General features: G+C 52.7%; 1 protein-coding gene across 7 annotated transcripts in view; it reads left to right on the top strand.

The window, feature by feature from the left end:
• The first annotated feature begins 258 nt into the window (after positions 1-258).
• Positions 259-19,244, top strand: part of LOC135242143 (dual specificity protein phosphatase 8-like) — a 65,453-nt gene continuing 46,467 nt past the window's right edge. Inside the window, exons 1-3 of one of the 7 annotated variants that reach the window (XM_064313081.1) lie at positions 259-593; positions 4,927-5,020; positions 10,506-10,852. In XM_064313081.1, coding sequence (XP_064169151.1) covers positions 10,619-10,852 — 234 coding nt within the window. In that variant the 5' untranslated portion in view covers positions 259-593; positions 4,927-5,020; positions 10,506-10,618. Of the gene's footprint in view, positions 594-691; positions 942-1,800; positions 2,154-4,656; positions 4,681-4,926; positions 5,021-10,505; positions 10,853-19,244 lie in introns of those variants that run through there. The other 6 variants (XM_064313074.1, XM_064313075.1, XM_064313077.1 and 3 more) reach the window with 6 other exon arrangements.

Genomic DNA, 19,244 nt, shown 5'->3' with positions numbered 1-19,244 from the left:
GAATATTTGTGCTCTTTTCCGTGAGGTACAGTCCATTGACATGTTTGCTTGCTAACGTGCTGGCTGTACTGTACTGCGCCATTCACGTCTTTACAGACGCAGTTCCCCTTTAAAACCACGATCTCGCGGCGGTAGGCTTGTGTCCCTTTAATCTACAGGATCAGAGAAGTGACGTCTCCATACCCCTGAGCCGCCAGCTCCGATTGGCTGAGGGTGACGTCAACCTGTTTTTTTTTTTCTAAACCATGACCTCATCCTTGGTTCATTTTAGTGCTAAAGTGCACCTTCTATTTTCCTGGATCGCTAATACCCTGTAAATGCAGATTGCTTATCTCTCCAATCTCAACCACAGCCTGTATGCCAAACACAAGAGAAAACAACTGTTGTCACTGCTGTTTGTGTTTTGTTTTTCCACTGCACTGCAAATCGCGATACAATAAACGCTGTCCTCGCGCGCGGTGTCTGCCCCCATAGCATTCATGCCCATGACTTGTAAACATTAATATTAAACGACAGAAGCCCTTAAAATCGGGGTGCTGTTGTATCACAAATGTAAATAAACGCAGCGGCAAAGAAGGGACCGTGGAGAGCAGGTGAGTTCACACATTTTAAAAAAATGTAACCGCTTTCATAATGCTCAGTTCACGCGCCCGCCTCGAGCAACAGAAATGAACGTCCTGCATTAAACCCACCGGCTACGTTCTGGGCGCTTGGGCAAAAGAGAGAGAGAGAGAGAGAGCGGCGTGGTTGCGTGTCTTCACTGGAAAATGTACTGTAGTTAGCATGCTAGTGTATTCGCGAGGAACTGCCGGCGACCTCTGAATTGTGATATTGCCAGTCTCTGATTCTGGTGTGGAATAATGCTGATGATAAATGATTTACGCACGTCTCCCGGTGAGTTTTATCTCCAGCTACTACTACATCTGATTTCTATCATCTAGGTAGGTTGTTGTCTATTTCATAACATTATCTCTCCTTTGCAATGTACCAATTTAGTCCTAATCGTTTCATCGATCTCCTCGCGTCATAATAGTAGTAAAGCTTCGGACATGCTCAGTGGGACGCTGGTTTAATTGCTAGATCCAGGGCAGATCGACTACGCATTAGACCCCATTTGATATCGTTGCTGTACGTTCAATACTCGGGAGCCTTGTTCATTTTGCATATCTTTATAGCCGATAACCTACAGCACACGTACCAGTTGTCCTTGTTCGCAGGAACCTAGTGACATTGATTGCGAGGATCTAATCCAAGCGCTTTGTTTTGAAATGAACGAAAAACATTTTGGTAACCTGTTTTATACATTATGGCTGTTCGTGCAGTTTTGCGGTTTTGGTGACCGAATATTTGGTGTTCGCGCATTCGTCTTATTCAGCATAGAAACTGAAACCACATTTTCAGTAATGGCCACGAGTAGGCTACTGGACAGGGGTCTTTTGACCGTAGTCTGTTGATGCGAAATGCATTGAACGCATTTTTGCGTTCCCTAAACAACTTTACTGCAATGTTTGGTGTTCTGGTTCCTGTTTCTTCGTCGTAGGTCCTATTTGGATTATTTATATTTCCCGAGACATATGCCTAGACGTTACAACACAACCTCGTCCTATATTTCATATTCAAATTCTGTCATGCATCATTGTGATCCTGCATCTTCGCTCTGTTTAACCTGGGATCCCGGTTCGACAGCAGAGGACACGTGTTTGGGACTACCTGGTTTTGGGGTGGAGGGTAGTGATGGTGGTGGTGGTGGCCTGGTGGGGGATCGGGGGTGTGGTGGATATTTTGCAGTGTCCAACTCCCAGTTCGACCCATTCACACACGCGGCGTGGTCAGCTGGCGACGGTGTCACGTGTCTTATTATTATTATACATACTACAGCCTAGTGTTCTATAAGTTCAGTTCTGTTAGTCTGTGAATAATTTTAGCTTTCTGTGCCTGTACCGTCTTACTCATTAGATATGTTCAGCTGAAGCAGTTTTGCGCCTGAGAGGTATATATACTAATTGTTTAGGCACTCAGTGCTGTCGTCAGCTTTCGCCCTGACAGGAAGTCAATGCAGGCCCGGCTGCGCGGTCCAGGCCTTGGCTAAATGAATTAAGGTCAGACATTAATCATAAATGGAGGAGCCGTGCTGGAGAACCGGCAGCACTCCGGTAATAGCGCGAGACCCAGTTGCGGTCATTCTTCGTTTGTTTACGGCATGTTTTGTTTACCACAGGATTATTGTTTATATACATTGTCCGTTTATGTAAGAAAATCTTGCCGACTAGGACAACAGCGCACCACAGTTATTCAGCGTCTATGTGTTAAAGCAATGCATTATTTTAATTGCGGTCTCCGTTTCTTTGGTTCAGTTAATCTAAAGCACTGCAGTAGGCCTGTGTTGAATTGCTTTTTGATGTTTTGCTTTGTTTGTTTCCTATTTTATGTTGAAACAAACAATGTTAAAGCAGATGGTAAAACTGGCTCCATTTCTACTCAGCCTAAATAATCCCTGCTGTTTGGCACATGCAGTTTGTGTTCAGAACTGATTGACTGTAGAATCCAACATAGTTAAGGCGAAGAGAATGTTGTAGGTCCAGTATCTGATGGCAGGAGCTGCTTTTGCATTCAAGTATAGTGAATAATCTGAGGTTTTGGACCAATTCCCAAATGTTCACAGTACTACACACCAGAATGCTCAGTGTAAAGTAAACTGTGCATTTTATACTGACAGAGTGTCTCCTCTCCACTGTGGACTGGGTGAACTCAGAGCGGAATTAACACGAGCTTTTTACCGTGTGTGTAAAATATTAGGAATGCAAATCGCCCTGGAGGCCGTGTCTGCCACGCTGAATAAATCATGTCATTTTTTGTGTGTGTGTGGAGAGTGTCGTGGCCCCCCCCCCCTTGGTGTGTGTGTGGAGAGTGTCGTGCCCCCCCCCCCCCCTTGGTGTGTTTGTGGAGAGTGTGTGGCCCCACCCCAGAGCCCCCCACCCCTTGGTGTGTTTGTGGAGAGTGTCATGCCCCCCCCCTTGGTGTGTGTGCTTGTTGGGAGAGTGTCGTGGCCCCCACCTCTCCCTGGTGTGTTTGTGGAGAGTGGTGTAGCCCCCCCCCCCATTTCCCCCCCGTGGTGGATGTCGGTGTGTTTGTGGAAGATGTGTGTTGTATGCCGCCCCCCCCCACGCCCCCACGGTTGTCGGAGTCTGGTGTCTGAGCAGGGCTTTTTGGGCCGTAGCTCAGTGCTCGGGCAGAACGCCGTCACAGGACGGACTGGAGGCAAAATGGCGGGTTAATCGCTTCGCGCCGCGCTGACCGCTATGCAGGCCGCTAATCTGGTCCATCCCCGGGGCTTCGGCCAATCGGATCCCTGCGTATCTCTCATCTGGTAAACAGACGAGAGCTTCGGGGCATCCCGACAGAACGCGGAGCTGAAGAACAAATGAGCGCAGAAATAGAGAGAGAGAGAGAGGGAGGGAGGGAGAGAGATCTTGAACAGGACTGCTCCGCTCTCAGTTGAGGAAATGCTGAAGCCTGGCTTTAGAAAGTAATCACTGTGGCTCAATCCTGGCACGCGGCTGTGGCATCCATTTTGGCTCCAGAACAGGCTCCAGTGACCTGTCTGAAATCTGGGCCCTTCAGGTCAGGGCACTGCGGAGGGGGGCGGAAAAGACCACTGGGGCTGTGGCATCCATTTTGGCTCCTATAACATGGTTACCTGTCTGAAACCTGGGCTCTTCAGGTCAGAGCCGTTATTGAGCGTCGGAAGGACACACACGTTTGAGTCGTAAGCGAATCTGGCTCGCAGGTGCAGGCAGGTGACATTATGGAGGCTGTTAATCGGTAACCCTGCGGCTTCAAGCATTTCTCGCCTGCCTTCCAATTTGTGCCACTTACCCTAACCCCCCCCCCCCCCCCTCACCGCCCATGAAATATGCTGGACTAAACTGAATGTCCCCTAAGAGTGCAACCTTGTGATTTTCATAGGTGTGCTGTTAGAATTTTTTGGGGGGGTGGGGTTTTCAGACTTTAGGATTTTTTTCTTTTTGCCCCCATAGTCCTGCCCCGTCGCAGTAAACAAAGAGGCCCTTTTTTTTGTCGGGCACTTTTTTCAATGGCGGGACCCTGCTGTAGCGGACGCCCACTCGCCCCGGGAACAAGAGCTGAGCCACAGAGCGCCGGAGCACGAGGGCATCGTGGGCACCCCGGGCACGAGGGCATCACGGGCACCCCGGGCATGAGGGCACGTGGCACCTGCCGAAGGCACGTGGGCACCGGCAGAGGGACGCGGTACGGGAACCCTCCGCAGTCCGGTCCCTCGGCCGGGTGCCTGGCAACCCATGAGATCCGCCAGTTCTGCTCGGGTCCTGCTGCACTAAATCCCCAGTTCTGCTGGGGCTCACTGTCTGCCTGTCTCCTCCTCTGCAGTGCGCAGAACTGGAAACAGGACGATAAAAATAAATAAATAAACAATGAACTAACTTTGTTTATAAATTAATTTTATTTTTTAAAGAAAATTTTCATTCTTTTATTTTCCTTTAAAGCAGTGCAGGGCTGAAGGAGCTTAGCTGAGATGCGGTCCTGAATGGGGGGGTGTATTCCCTCCATTGTACCGCATCGACCAGGGCAGCCGCGCCCCCCCTCCCCCCCCCACTGCCCAGCGCGTCCTGATGCGTCGCTGGAAAGCGCGTGACGGCGACTGTGCGTCCCGCGTAACGCTTCCATCCCCCCCCCCCCCCCCATCCACCAATCCACCATCCTCTCCAACTCCACCCCTTCGCCTGTTTTCACTGCGAGCCAGCGCCATTAGACGCTAGCAGCGCACTCCCACTCCTCTCGGTCAGGAGAATAATCATCCCTCTCTCTCCCTCTCTGTCTTTCTCCCTCCCTCCCTCGCTCGCTCTCTTTCTCTCTCTCTCTCTCTCTCTCTCTCCCTCCCTCTCTCAGCAGGGAGTTGGGCTGTGTAGCAAACAGCAGAAGGGAATCTTGTCGCTATCGATCTGTTGTGGAGAGCAGGTGCTGGGGTTAGCTAGCTGCCAAGGTAAGCCTGCTGGCTTTGATTTGTACCCTTGTTTTGGTGTTGGTAAATGGGGGGGGGGTGTCTGGGGGAGGGGGGTTGCTGGAACGGGATCTGGATGTCCAGTCTCCTGTGTTTTTCTGCTCCAAGCAGGGAGCATCTGTGCGCATGTACAGGTGTGTGCGTGTGTTTGTGTGTGTGGTCAGTGTGTGTGTAGTGAGCGTGTTTGTGTGTGGTCAGTGTGTATGTGTAGTGAGCGTGTGTGTGTTTGTGTGTGTGTGTGTGTGTGTTTGTGTGGTGTGTGTGTATGTGTGGTGAGTATATGCACTTGTGTGTGTGTGTGTGTCTGTTTGTGTGGTGTGGTGAGTCTATGCATGTGTGTGTGTGTGTGTTTGTGTGGTGTGTGTGTGTGTGTGTTGGTATGGTGAGCATGTTTGTGTGTGTGTATGTGTGTGTGGTGCATTTGTGTGGTGTGTGTGTGTGTGTGTTTGTGTGGTGTGTGTGTGTGTGTGTGTGTGTGTGTGTGTTTGTGTGGTGTGTGTGTGTGTGTGTTGGTATGGTGAGCATGTGTGTGTGTGTGTGCGTGCGTGCGTGGCGAGCTGTGGTGGTGCGTGGTGCGTGCGTGTGGTGTGGTGTGTGTGTGTGTGTGTGTTTTGTCTTGGGACGGACCGCAGCGGGGACCTCATTCTCCCGGTAGCCGATAGCAACAGCAGGGGCATCCATCGCCGCGGTGATGCTGCGTGTTTACAGTGAGGCAGGTTACCCGGGCAGCGGGCGGGGAGAGGAGGCGGCGCCCTCTCTCACGGAAACGTGTTTTCTGCATAACATGGTGTGTGTGTGTGTGTGAGAATCCCCACTGAACGCTGGGGGGCGCCCCAGAAATCCCCAGGGGGGCGTGGGGGGGGGGGGGTGAACATGCCTTGCTTCGTGGTCCCTCGCCTCTCCCTAACCTTGCGGTGCTCGTGGCGGCTCGGCGCGGCTCTCCTCCCCGCTGCAGAGAGAGCGGTGCGACCCGCTCGGTTTCGCATCGTTCCTTCTCTGGAGGATTTGTTGTGTTGATCGCGTGTGGTGTTCAGGGACACAGACTCACGGCCACGGCGCAGCACAGCTGTGGGGGACGTTAGCGTGTCCCCTGCCCTGATTCTAGACGCGTTTCTGGTCTCCTCCACTGTGAACGGTTTATATAAATGAAGCATTGCTGGAAGAAAAAAAAAACAGGGCGTCAGTCAGGTGGCCAGTGTGGCGCGTGTCACTGTTTACCGCGTGCTCGGTGCGCTCTGCCGTGTTTTCTCCAGCGAGGGTGTGTTCCGTCCCTGTGGTCTGTGTCGGGAAGCAGGACTGGCTCTGTGTCTCTTTGTCTCGGGAGCTGCGATTGGCCCTCGCTTGGCCACAGCTCTGCCGTGATTGGCTCTCTGCTCCGAGCGTCTCCGAGTCGCTAGGCTGAGTTGCTTCTCTCCCCCGCCGCATCGCCGCCCGCACAGCGGCATGCGCAGCCGCAGGGGTGAAAGGTCAGAGGCGGTGGCGGTGGAGCTGGATACCTGCAGTACACACCTGCCCGCCTGAGCCTGCATCCACACTGCAGCATCTGCACTCACTTTCACTGCAGTGTGTGTGCGTGCGTGCATGTGTGTGTCTGTGTGTGCGTGTGTGTGTGTGCGTGCGTGTGTGTCTGTGTGTGCGTGTGTGTGCGTGCGTGCATGTGTGTGTCTGTGTGTGCGTGTGTGTGTCTGTGTGTGTGTGCGTGTGTCTGTGTGTGTGTGTATGTGAGAGCATGTTTCATGTTTCTTTGTGGGTGCATGTATGTGTAAATGTGGTTGTATGTGTGCATGTATGCATGTATATGAGTGTATTTATGGTTTTTATGCGTGTGTGTGTGTGTGTGTGTGAGAGAGAGAGAGCCTGGCTGTTCTGTTTGTTTCCTGTGTACATGCATAGGATGCAGCTACAGTCCGGGGAGAGAGAGAAAGAGAGAGAGAGAGAGAGTATAATGAGTGATGGCGTGAGCATCCAAGCATCTGGCGAAGATGCAGTAGAGGATGCTGATGTCAAGGGCAAAGGGGGGGAGAATTCAGGCATTTATCTTTTTTTTTTTTTTTTTTACCCACATCTGTCCATTCCTCATTCTTCTCCCTCTATCCTGATCATACAGAAGAGCCCGCCAGCCAGACCTTCGCACCTCCATTGTAAAAGTGCGTTTTGGGCAGATTTGGGTCTCCATTGCCCTCGTTTTTTCTTTGGCTCGTTCGGTAGCGGTTAGCGCCTCCTTGGCTCTTTAGGTAGCAGTTAGCGCCACCTTGGCTCGTTTGGTAGCAGTTAGCGCCACCTTGGCTCGTTTGGTAGCGGTTAGCGCCACCTTGGCTCTTTAGGTAGCAGTTAGCGCCACCTTGGCTCGTTTGGTAGCAGTTAGCACCACCTTGGCTCTTTAGGTAGCGGTTAGCGCCACCTTGGCTCGTTTGGTAGCAGTTAGCGCCACCTTGGCTCTTTAGGTAGCGGTTAGCGCCACCTTGGCTCGTTTGGTAGCAGTTAGCGCCACCTTGGCTCGTTTGGTAGCAGTTAGCGCCACCTTGGCTCGTTTGGTAGCAGTTAGCGCCACCTTGGCTTGTTTGGTAGCAGTTAGCGCCACCTTGGCTTGTTTGGTAGCAGTTAGCACGACTTTGGCTTGTTTGGTAGCCATTAGCGCCACCTTGGCTCACTTGGTAGCGGTTAGCGCCACTGACATTGGAGCACTTCCGCTGATTAGCTTCTCTCACAGATTCTGTGTGCTAAGAGGTCACAAACCAGTGCACTGTTGGCCAAAAAAAACTTGCATGCCCCCCTGTGGTGTGGAGTCATAGGGCGGTTTCTGCCACCAAAACACCAGTGGAGGATGCCAGATTGAGTCGGAATCCCCCCTCTGCATAAGGAGCCGGGGATAGACGTTGGCATGACTTCAGACAGTCGGTCTGTTGTGGGTCGGAGCTGCCAGAGGCTCCCCAAAAACTCCCCAGCAGCTCTCTCCCGTCTCTGTCTCTAGAGAAGCTCCCCAGGGAACATGGTGCAGCAGCACGAGCTGAAAGAAAGACTCATTTTATATTTTATAAAAATGGCCTGTAGTACTGACTTCCCAAGAGTGCTGCCTTTAGCTTGGTCTGTCTGTCTGCCTGTCTGCCAGCCTGTCTGTCTGCCTGCCTGCCTGCCTGCCTGTCTGTTTGTGTGTCTGCCTGCCTGCCTGCCTGCCTGTCAGTCTGTCTGTCTGTTTGTGTGTCTGCCTGCCTGCCTGTCAATCTGTCTGTCTGTCTGAGGGGTGCCGCAGGTTAGGGTGCTGCAGAGATGAGGGTCTGCAGTCTGTGGTTATGTATGCCCTGTGCGCTTGGTTCTGCGTATCCAGGCGGATCAGATAATGGTGCTCCTGCAGTAATGAAGAGTCTCTCTGTCAGGGTTCAGATGGAGCCGCTTATTTCCCCAGTGAACACGGAGACGAGAGGGAGGTGATAGTTTTGTCTCTGCGCGGAGGTGCTTTCCGTTACTGCTAACCTTTCTCCCCCTCCCTCCCTCACCCCCCACCCCCCTCCAAAAGGTTCTCCCCCCCCCAGTCTTGAAATTTTAACGTTGCCGTGGATACGGTTAACCCCTTCGGCGCTGTCATCGTTTCGGGGCAGGCGGGTGCGCGCCCCTGCTCCTCGCTGACGTCCGTCCGGGCGCTAGTGCTTAGCCGCCGCCATCCATCGTCGTCCGTGCGTCGTCCGTCGGAGAGTAAACACCCCGTCCTTCCAGAACGTTCTTATTCACGAGGCCGGGGCGAGCGGCGCTGGTGAACGGGCGGGTCGGCGAGAGCTGGCGTTCGGCCGCCGGCGGGACTTCTGGGAAATAGCGTCAGGGCGGTGCGAACACGCCGCCTCGCCGCGCTGCAGTGAGGACTGCAGGTTACAGCAGCGCCGGCGGCGGCGCGGCGTCCATTTCACGCGTCCGTGTGCGTCCTCTACACACGCGCTCACTGACTTTTTCACCGCATATACAATACATATATGTGTATTTGAATATGTATGTATATATATATATATAAATGTATAGACACACACACACACCTATTTTGTTGAACGCTACTACATTCCTGTCCAGCTTTAGACCCCAGGTTTCCCTGCTGAAATCCCATGATTCTGTGCTGCGTATCAACCAGTAATTAAGTGGAGCCATAGAATGGATATAAGATTGTGTATGTATGAGTGTCTGTGTGTGAGGTGTGTGTGTGCCTGTGTGTGTGTGTATGCGTGTCTGTGTGCCTGTGTGTGTGTGTGTGTGTGAGGGTCTGTGTGTGTGTGTGCGTGTGTGAGGGTCTGTGTGTGAGGTGTGTGTGTGTGTGTGCCTGTGTGTGTGTATGCGTGTCTGTGTGCGTGTTTGTGTGCTGTGAGTTGGTCTGTTGTTGAATCCATGTGGGTGCCTGTGTGTGTGTATGGTTCTGGTGTGTGTGCGTGTGTGAGCTGGTTTCTGTGTGTGAGGCTGTTGTGTGTGTGCCTGCTGTGTTGTGATGGCGCTGTGTGTGTTTGATGTGTGTGTGTAGGGTGATTGGTGGTGTGTGTTGATGGTCTGTGTCGTGGGTGTGTGTTGTGTATGTGGTGTGTGTTTCGTGTGTGTGTGTGTGTTTGGTGGTTATTCTGGTGTGTTGCGTGTGCAGGTCTGTGAGGTTGGTGCTTGTGTGTGTGTGTGGGTTGTGGTGTGTGATGGGCTGTGTGTGTGTGTGTGGTGTGACTCTGTGGTGTGTGGGTTTGGTGTTGTGGGTTTGGTGTGTGTGGTGTGTGGTGTGTGTGGTCGTGTGAGGTCTGTGTGTGGGTGTGTGCCTGTGTGTGTGTGTGTGTGTATGCGTGTCTGTGTGTCTGTGTGTGTGTGTGTCTGTGTGTGCTTGTGTGTGTGCTGCTCCATTGCGTCTGATACTGTCTGAGCTCCACAATGCGCGGGCCCTTTTGGATGCAGCAAAATGACCCTTCCTGGAGAATACAAGAAACACAAAATACAGCAATTAGAGCCAGCTGACGTTTCTTTTACCGCTTTTTCCTGCTCTTTTTTGGAAATGGAACACCGCTGTGAAGAAGATTTGCCCTCCTTCCTGAATGACCGGGCCCAAAATTGTCAGCAGAATGAATAATGAAAAAGTAGAGTGTGTGTCTGAAATGGCTTCTCCTGTCCTGGTGTGTTTTTAATGGGTTAATGTTTTCCGGTGCCTGGTGTTCTTTAACATGTGAAATGTTTAGCAGGAAATGGGTTATTCTGAAGTGAAAGATTGACAGTAAGCAGGACACCAGGCGTAGATGAGGTTTTGGGAGCATTGCTAGAACTTAACCAAGAGTGTTAACAAGGACATTGCCGGGGCATTGCTGGTGTGTTGTGGGGACTTTACTGGGGTGTTGTGAGGGCATTATTTGGGTGTTGTGGGGAGTTTACTGGGGTGCTTTGGAGGCATTATTGGGGTGCTGTGGGGTCTCTCCAGATCTCTTACCCACTCAAACCCTGCGTCCTGCTCTCTCTCCTCCCCCAGGGAAGCTATGGACATCCTGAGCCCCCTGTCCTGAGTGGCGCCCCCCCTCCCCGTCCTGCCGTCACCTCGCCCCCGCCCCCCCGCGTGACCCCCCCCCCCCCCCAGGCCCGGTGATGGCCGGGGAGAAGGCCTGGCGCAGCGGCGGCATGGACACCAAGCGGCTGGCGGGCCTGCTGCAGCGGGGAGCCGGCCGCACACTGGTCATCGACAGCCGCACCTTCTCCGAGTACAACGCCTCGCACGTGCTCAGCTCCGTCAACGTCTGCTGCTCCAAGCTGGTCAAGCGGCGGCTGCAGCAGGACAAGGTCACGGTCACCGAGCTGCTGCAGCCCAACAGCAAGGTCAAGGTGAGGTCGCCCCGCCCCGCCTGCCACGCAGGCTCCGCCCCCTTCCCACACCCCCCTGACCCCCAACCTGTTAAACACCCAAAGACTGACCCAGCCTGGTGGGGTTTTTTTGAGCACACAGTTATCCATTGGGACAGCTTGTTCTCCTCATTATGTATCCTTATGTTCTCATGTTCTGCTCTCCTCCCCCAACACACACACACACGCACTCGCACTCGCACTCGCACTCGCACTCGCACTCGCACGCACACACACACACACACACACACTCACATGCACACACACTCACAGGCACACACACACACACACACACACACACACACACACACACACATCACACACACACTCACATGCCACACACACACACACACACACTCACACACACACACACACACACACACACACACACACACACACACACACACACACACACACTCACGCATACACAACCACACCACACACACACACACTGACATACACACACACACACGCAGATGCACACACACACACACACACACACACATACGTGTATACACACACACACACACACACACACACACACACACACACACACACACACACACACATACGTGTATATACACACACACTCAATATTGTGTTCCGCTGGTGTGTACTTCCCGGGTCGTTTCTCTGGTGCAGTGACACATTCCCTTCGGCTCGCTCCCGGTGCCGCGCGTGTGTCGGTGGATGCGCTGGCAGTGGCTCTGCGAGCCTGTGGCTGGTTCCACCGGTGCGTCTCCCGGCTGCCTGAGTCACCCGCCGGAGTTTGGCTGGCGCCCTGAGGCCGGACGCGCCGCCCTTTTTTGCGGGGCGCACGTCCGCCCCTCTCCTGCGGGCTGTCCCGTGTCTGGACGGGGGGCTGCGTCTGATCCTCCTGGCGCTGTAAGAGCTCGGCCAGCCCGCGGCTTATTGCTTATCGCCGCCAGTGAAACCGCACACCTCCTTTTCCATGGCTTCTGCCATGAATATCACCCTGTCCCCCCCCCCCCCTCCGTGCTCCGAGGCGCGTGATTGGCCCGTTCGCTCCCGGTGTCTGGTGGGAATATTTCTGTGCGGCGCGCGCGTCGCCTGCTTTCTCTTTAACGTTTTTTTTTTTTTTTTGGTGTTTTGCTCGTGGGCGCGTTTCTTGGCAGCGCCGACTTCCTGAAACGTTGTCACATCCTCTTTCGGTTTTCGCCTTCCTTCTCGCCATCGCTCAGCTGTCTCGCCTTTTCCCGCTCGGCGCTCGGGCCGGCGGTAACCGCGGTAACCACGGAACGTTCCCCGAGCGTTGCGGCGACGTTCCCGGCGAGCCGGCGGTGTTGGGAACATCGCGGGAAGCTCGGGCGGAAAGCCCCGTCACATGACCGCTGACGCGTGTGCGCTGGGGCGAGGGACCTCGCCGTGGGGTTTTTATTGAGGGCGGGCGGGCCGTTTGATTGGCAGTTCATAAAAACGCTCCGCGGGGTTCTCTGCTATTGGGTTACAGTCGTAGACGCCAGGCCTGGGGCGTGCGACCTTGGCTCAGGCTGGAGCAGAGAGCGCCTCGCTTTCCTAAAGCTCACTGCCGGTAATAATGCAGGTAATAATGAGGCTGCAGGTAATAATGAGGCTGCAGGTGTCTGGCTCGTTCCACCTGGCCACCCAATCAGCACGCTTCTCAGTTTGGTCTGCGTTTGGTCCAAGTATTACCTGCCATTGGCCTGTGGTTAGTCCACGTTTGGTCCACTTTCAGAGCGCTGTTAGCCCCAGTGTGGACTGGAGGACTGCTTGCTGTTGGCCATTCAAACGTGGCTTTTTCTCTGTAACTGAGCTCTACAGCCATCCCGGGCCACCTGTCACTCTCCCGGGCCACCTGTCACTCACCCGGACCACCTGTCACTCACCCAGACCACCTGTCACTCACCTGGTCCCGACTAACTCCTCTCAGAACAGACGAGCAGGGAGGTGCTCCAGGGAGACGCAGATTTGCAGCCGCATCCGTGGGAGAAAGCGGAGCGCCAACTCTGGGCCTCAGGCTACTGCTCTCTCCCTCCCTTTCTCACTCTCTCTCTCCCTCTCTTTTTCTCTTGCTCTCTCTCTCCCTCTCTCTCACTCTTCTCTCTCTCTGTCTTTGACTCTTTCTCATTCTCTCTCTCTTTCCCTCTATCTCTCTCTCTCTCTCTCTTTCGTGCATTTGTATTGCCGAAGCATGGCAAGGAACATGTGAAACATCAGATGACAAACAGTAATGACAGAATGATGTGATCTTGTATATACGTATACATGTACAGGTACATACATACATATACACACACATATATTTATATATACACATAAACAGCAATAATAATTACATAATAACACAACAATAATAGCCGTGATAACAACAGTTTGTTGATTCTTAGTGTGTGTGTGTGTGTGTGTGTGTGTATGCATGTCACTGTGTGTGCTTGAGTGTGTGCGTGTGCAAACTGTAGTATTGTGTGATTATTATTACTCTCTCACTGGGTTGCCCCTCCTCCTCTTCCTCCCCCTCCAGTCCTGCAGCAGGCTGGGTTTTATGATCTCCTCTGGTAAAGAGGATAATGCCTGTGATTAATGCAGCCCTGGATAGAGCTGCTATCCGCCACCAGCGCTGGGTGCTGGGGGGGGTGGGGGCGTTGGGGGGATGAGTGGAGATACTACTCCTGATTGGTTAACCATGACATCACCTACCCCACTGCTTGGCCACAGGCAGTGCACAGGCTAGCCGTGTGTAGGCTGGGTTCCTTTTTTTGTTGGATGTTGTTCTGTCTGACCTAAATCGTGCACTGAAATATTTCTGCTTGCTGCTCTTTGGCTGCAGCTGGTCCAGACCATTCTTAGCCAAAAAAACCCTGAGAAAGAAAACACAAAGCCGTGCTATTTGTAAAGCTTCTGCTTCCTTGTTATTTGACATGCGCATTTTTAATCCGTTCACGCGTGTGATTTTTTCATCACGTTCTTGTTAAAGATGGGGACCAGCAGTCGCTAGTTGCATTGCTTCGGTGCATATTTGAGCGTGCTCAGATGGCAGCGGCAGGTCGGTTGTGTCCGGAGGATTTCGGGGCCGAATCGGGGCCCTGGACTGGGCTGTGTGTGGTAACCTGGACTGGGCTGTGTGTGGTAACCTGGACTGGGCGGTGTGTGGTAACCCGGACTGGGCTGTGTGTGGTAACTTGGACTGGGCTGTGTGTGGTAACCTGGACTGGGCTGTGTGTGGTAACCTGGACTGGGCTGTGTGTGGTAACCTGGACTGGGCTGTGTGGTAACCCGGACTGGGCGGTGTGTGGTAACCCGGACTGGGCTGTGTGAGGTAACCTGGACTGGGCTGTGTGTGGTAACCCGGACTGGGCGGTGTGTGGTAACCCGGACTGGGCTGTGTGAGGTAACCCGGACTGGGCTGTGTGTGGTAACCCGGACTGGGCTGTGTGTGGTAACCCGGACTGGGCTGTGTGTGGTAACCCGGACTGGGCTGTGTGTGGTAACCCGGACTGGGCTGTGTGTGGTAACCTGGACTGGGCAGTGTGTGGTAACCTGGACTGGGCTGTGTGAGGTAACCTGGACTGGGCTGTGTGAGGTAACCTGGACTGGGCTGTGTGAGGTAACCTGGACTGGGCGGGGGAACTGACTGGCTGTGGTAACCGGACTGGGCTGTGTGTGGTAACTGGACTGGGCGTGTGTGGTAACCTGGACTGGGCTGTGTGTGGTAACCTGGACTGGGCTGTGTGCGGTAACCGGACTGGGCTGTGTGTGGTAACCTGGACTGGGCTGTGTGCGGTAACCCGGACTGGGCTGTGTGGTAACCTGGACTGGGCTGTGTGTGGTAACCCGGACTGGGCGGTGTGCGGTAACCTGGACTGGGCTGTGTGGTAACCTGGACTGGGCTGTGTGCGGTAACCGGACTGGGCTGTGTGTGGTAACCGGACTGGGCTGTGTGTGGTAACCTGGACTGGGCTGTGTGGGTAACCGGACTGGGCTGTGTGCGGTAACCGGACTGGGCGTGTGTGGTAACCTGGACTGGGCTGTGTGGTAACCGGACTGGGCAGTGTGTGGTAACCGGACTGGGCGTGTGTGGTAACCGGACTGGGCTGTGGGTAACCTCGGACTGGGCAGTGTGCGGTAACCGGACTGGGCAGTGTGGGTAACCGGACTGGGCGGTGTGCGGTAACCGGACTGGGCTGTGTGTGGACTGGGCTGTGTGGGTAACCTGGACTGGGCGTGTGTGGTAACCTGGGCTGGTGTGTGGTAACCCGGACTGGGTGTCGTGGTAACCTGGACTGGGCTGTGTGTGGTAACCCGGGCTGGTTGTCGTGGTAACCTGGACTGGGCTGTGTGTGGTAACCCGGGCTGGTTGTCGTGGTAACCCGGACTGGCTGGTTGTCCGGTGGTAACCGGCTGGGCGTGGTGTAACGGGCGTTCGTGGTAACGGACCGGGCTGTGGCGGTAACCCGCTGGTTGTCGTGTACCGTGCGGTTGCGTAACGGCGGTTCTCCGTGCCGCTGGCACCGGAGGACTCGCAGTGCAGCCGTTCCCGTCGCTGCCGGAGGCACGTAATGATGACCGCACGTGCCTCAGGGATGCGCCAGAGGCACATGGGACAGCGAAACAAAAAAAAAAAAAGAAGAAAAAGTTATGTAATGCAATTATCCTGCGCCTTTATCTGAAGGAATCACGACAGTAATGGGGCTTAAATTGTCAGGGAGGACAGTCTGAGTGTAAACTGGCCTGAATATCTCGGATGCCTTTGGTCCTCAGTGAAAAAGAAAGCTTCGCCTTATCATTGTTATTTTACTTCCCTGGAAAAAACATACTTTTCCTTGGTGAATTGTAAAGATTAAACGATCACTCTTCATTTTATGGGCCTGTTTATACTGATAAATGCAGATATATATATATATATTGCCGGTCGATAATAAAGTATGATTTATTTTAAATAGTTTTAAAATATAGGGCAATGAGGAGTAAATTATTTTTTTTAATTGGTTTAAGTGTGAAACAAATGACTGATTGCTTTAACAAATGCTCCTCTGGGATGTGAACACTTATTTTAAATGTCAGGTTCTATAAGTGTTGACAGCCACTATTTATGAACAGCCAAAATGGATATCCAGTTCATAGTGCTTATTGTGCCACAGAATAGTCTAGAATGTGATTGTATGCTGTAGCATCAAGATTTGCCTTCACTAGAACTAAGGGGCCTAGCCCAAACCACAAAAAACAGTCCCAGACCTAGGGGTGTCCAGATACTTTTGGTCATGTAGTTTACCTTGCTGAAGAAGGCCATCATGTCACTCCTCACTTTGTTTGAGTTTTTAATTGGGATTGATTTGTTGGACTGGCTCTTGACTGTCCTCCCAGGCCGTGTGCGTGCCCAGAGGGCAGTGCCCTGTGGAGAGGAGGTCAGGTGTGCATGGAGAAATTTGGATTTGAATTATTTTACCTTTACGTTACGTTACGCACGAACTTAGCGGTTGATGGTTAGCAGATTTAGGCTGTGGTCCGGCCAGAGAACACGAGCGCTTCCAGCAGATTTATTAAATGCAGTTCAGTTCCATTTATTTTTTTATAGAGAACTGTCACAAAGATGCTTTATGGAGAAGCAGCAGGAAAATTTGGCCAGAAACCAGGCCTGAACCCCCAAAAAGCAAGTGAGGTAAAAACTGCTGTCAGGAGAATAATACTCACACTCAAACTCTGTTTATATGAGAAATAGAGCCAGAAGAGGCATTCCCTCACCAGCTAGAGTAACTGCAGCCGCAGCAGTTATGCACTAATAATTAACTATGACAACCGAGAACCAAAATACAAATCCTGAATGCATCCATGACGAGCCCTAACTATAAACACCGTAAACCATAAAATACCGTTTTGATAACGTTTCCCCTTTACGCTCACTTTTAGTACTTTTAGGAGAGCCGGGCTGCGTCTTAACTGTCGTTCTGCAAGGAGTCAAACCGTTGCCCCGTTGTTTAAAATCGGCGAGATCATCGCCGTCTGATTTCCACAGATCCGATAAACGTTAAGCTCTGAGGAGTGACAGAGAGCGCCTTCGTTGGATTTTACTCACTCCCGGAAGACGCGTTCCTCTCTGTTTCTCTACGTTTTTCGACACAGAGGTCTGTTGAAAGTTAACCGGGCCGGTCAGTTGAAAGTGAACCGATTGGCCGGCAGCCGCGGGTGGCCGGGTTAGGCCCCGCCTCCTTTTTCGCGGGTGCGAATGTGGCGAGTGCGTGTGAGGTTTTCGGGAGAGCGGGCGCGCGGTCCGAACGCCGCCCTTTTGACACGGCGGAATTCTCCCTGGGCGGACGCTGTGCGGACGGACAGATGCGGCCTTGTTCCCGCCCCGGCGGGCTTCCCGTCCTGCGCCGCTGGCGAGGGAACGCCGGACACAGCCGGATTCATCCGATGACAGCGCTCCGACCCTCCCGGCCGGAATGCCAGGAATCCGATGGTCCGAGGGGGGGAGAGAGGGGAGCTCTCTGCAGAATTCCTCTCCTGCCTCCAAAACTGCTCCGGTCCCCCTGTGTGTGTGAGAGACTGGGACCTGTGGACCGGTAGGGAGAGGGGGAGAGAGAGAGAGAGAGAGGAAAGAATGAGGAAAAGAGAGAGGGAGAGACAGAGAGAAGGAGGGAGAGAGAGAGGGAGAGAGGAAAGGAGGGAAACAGGGGTGGAGGGAGAGAGAGAAAAGGAAAGAATGAGGGAGAAAGTGCATGGAAAATAAAGTGAGAGAGAAGGAGCAAAAAGGAAAGTGAAAGAAAGAGAATGAGGAAGAGAGAAGGATGGATAGAGAGAGAGATATGAGGGGGGACGGCTGGTGGAGTGTTGGAGGCAGACAGAAATGGAGCAACTGAAAGTGAGAGTGAGATGGAGCGATAGAGTTCCTCCTTAGTTCCTCAGTTCCTCGGGGGGGGGGGGGGGGGGGGGGGGTTTGGGGGCGTGCCGGGGGGTGGGGGGGGGGTTCAGGGGCGGAGCCAGGGAGGATCAGGGCGAGTGCCATGTCACGGCACAGCTTTGCAAGGTGAAGAGCAGGTCAGCTCTGCCCAGAGCCCCACAGACCGAAGCTGGGCGTCCCAGACCAGTGTAGCGACTCTCACTCACACGTGCAAGGAGGAGCCTCTTAAAGGAGAATACGATCTTCCATCTAGTGATGGTATACAGCAAATCGCATGAAAAACGTGCAAGCTGCACTCTACATTCTAGCTGATCAAGCATGTGAGACTTGAGTGGACAATATTTCCACAACCTACAGTTTTACACGCCAAACAAAGAGGGTCTGTTGAAACACCCCTATTGTCATTCACATACTGCCGGGGTCCTGCATAAACCTCTGTCCTCACGAAAGAGGAATTCTCTGGAATAAAATTTTTTTTTTTTTTTATATTGAAAAGATATTGTCAATATACCAGTTGGCATATGAGTTTTGTCATTAGGGAATTTGAACCAACTTTATTAGTTGTCGACTTACGAAAGACAGAGCTTGATGAGAACTTTAAATTTGTTTTAAAATAAAAAAAAATGACCCAAAAAAATTAATTACAAGGTGTATGCATGACTGACAATATGCTCAGTGCTCACTGTGTATATAGCTGGTCCCAATTCAGTTTCAATCTCGAAAATTAATTGAAAAATTCTCAATCGATCGCTGTTGCCATTTTTTTTTTTTAAGTTGACAAATTAGATTTGAGTTCATTGACTGAATGGAAAGGGAACGGACCCCAGAAGAGCATGTTTCCATGATACCGTAGCCGCTGGCATTTGGAGGCGTATTTATACCCTGCGCTCAGCTCTGAGAGTGTGCCCCTGTCATAGAGTCCCTCCATGTGACATTTCACCTGCGCTATAAATAAGGTGTGGGATTCTGACTGCTCCAGATAGACGTGTGTGTGTGTCTGTGTGTGGGAGGGTGTTGATCTGTGTGTGTGTGTGTGTGTGAGAGAGAGAGAGAGCGAGAGCATGTGTGTGTGTCTGTGTGTGTGAGTGTGTGTGTCTGTGGGGGTTGATCTGTGTGTGTGTGTGTGTGTGTGTGTGTGTGTGCGCGCGCGGATATGTGTGTGTGTGGATGGATCTGTGAGTGTGTGTGTGTGCGTGTGTGTGTGTGTGTGTGTGGGTGTGTGTGTGTACATGTGTCTGTCTGTTCTGCAATTTGTTCTTCACTGACCCCAGATCAGCTGAGATGTCCTTCTCTGGTCCAGCACCTTTGCTCTGTGATGTAGGGTCACTGATCTGGGGCTTGAGTGCGGTCTTCCTCTGGGCCCGTAGGGTGATGCCCCTGCTCCACACACATGCGTTTACGTGAGTGCAATGCTGCAGGTCTGTGAGCAGAACCCCGACATATCACTAAACGTGTCTCCCACAATAATATGCATGGTAAAAATAGCTTTACTAGCTT

This window comes from Anguilla rostrata, chromosome 16 (genome assembly GCF_018555375.3).
Source record: "Anguilla rostrata isolate EN2019 chromosome 16, ASM1855537v3, whole genome shotgun sequence".
Classification (NCBI taxonomy): Eukaryota; Metazoa; Chordata; class Actinopteri; order Anguilliformes; family Anguillidae; genus Anguilla; species Anguilla rostrata.
This window is presented reverse-complemented; position numbering and strand designations above follow the sequence as displayed.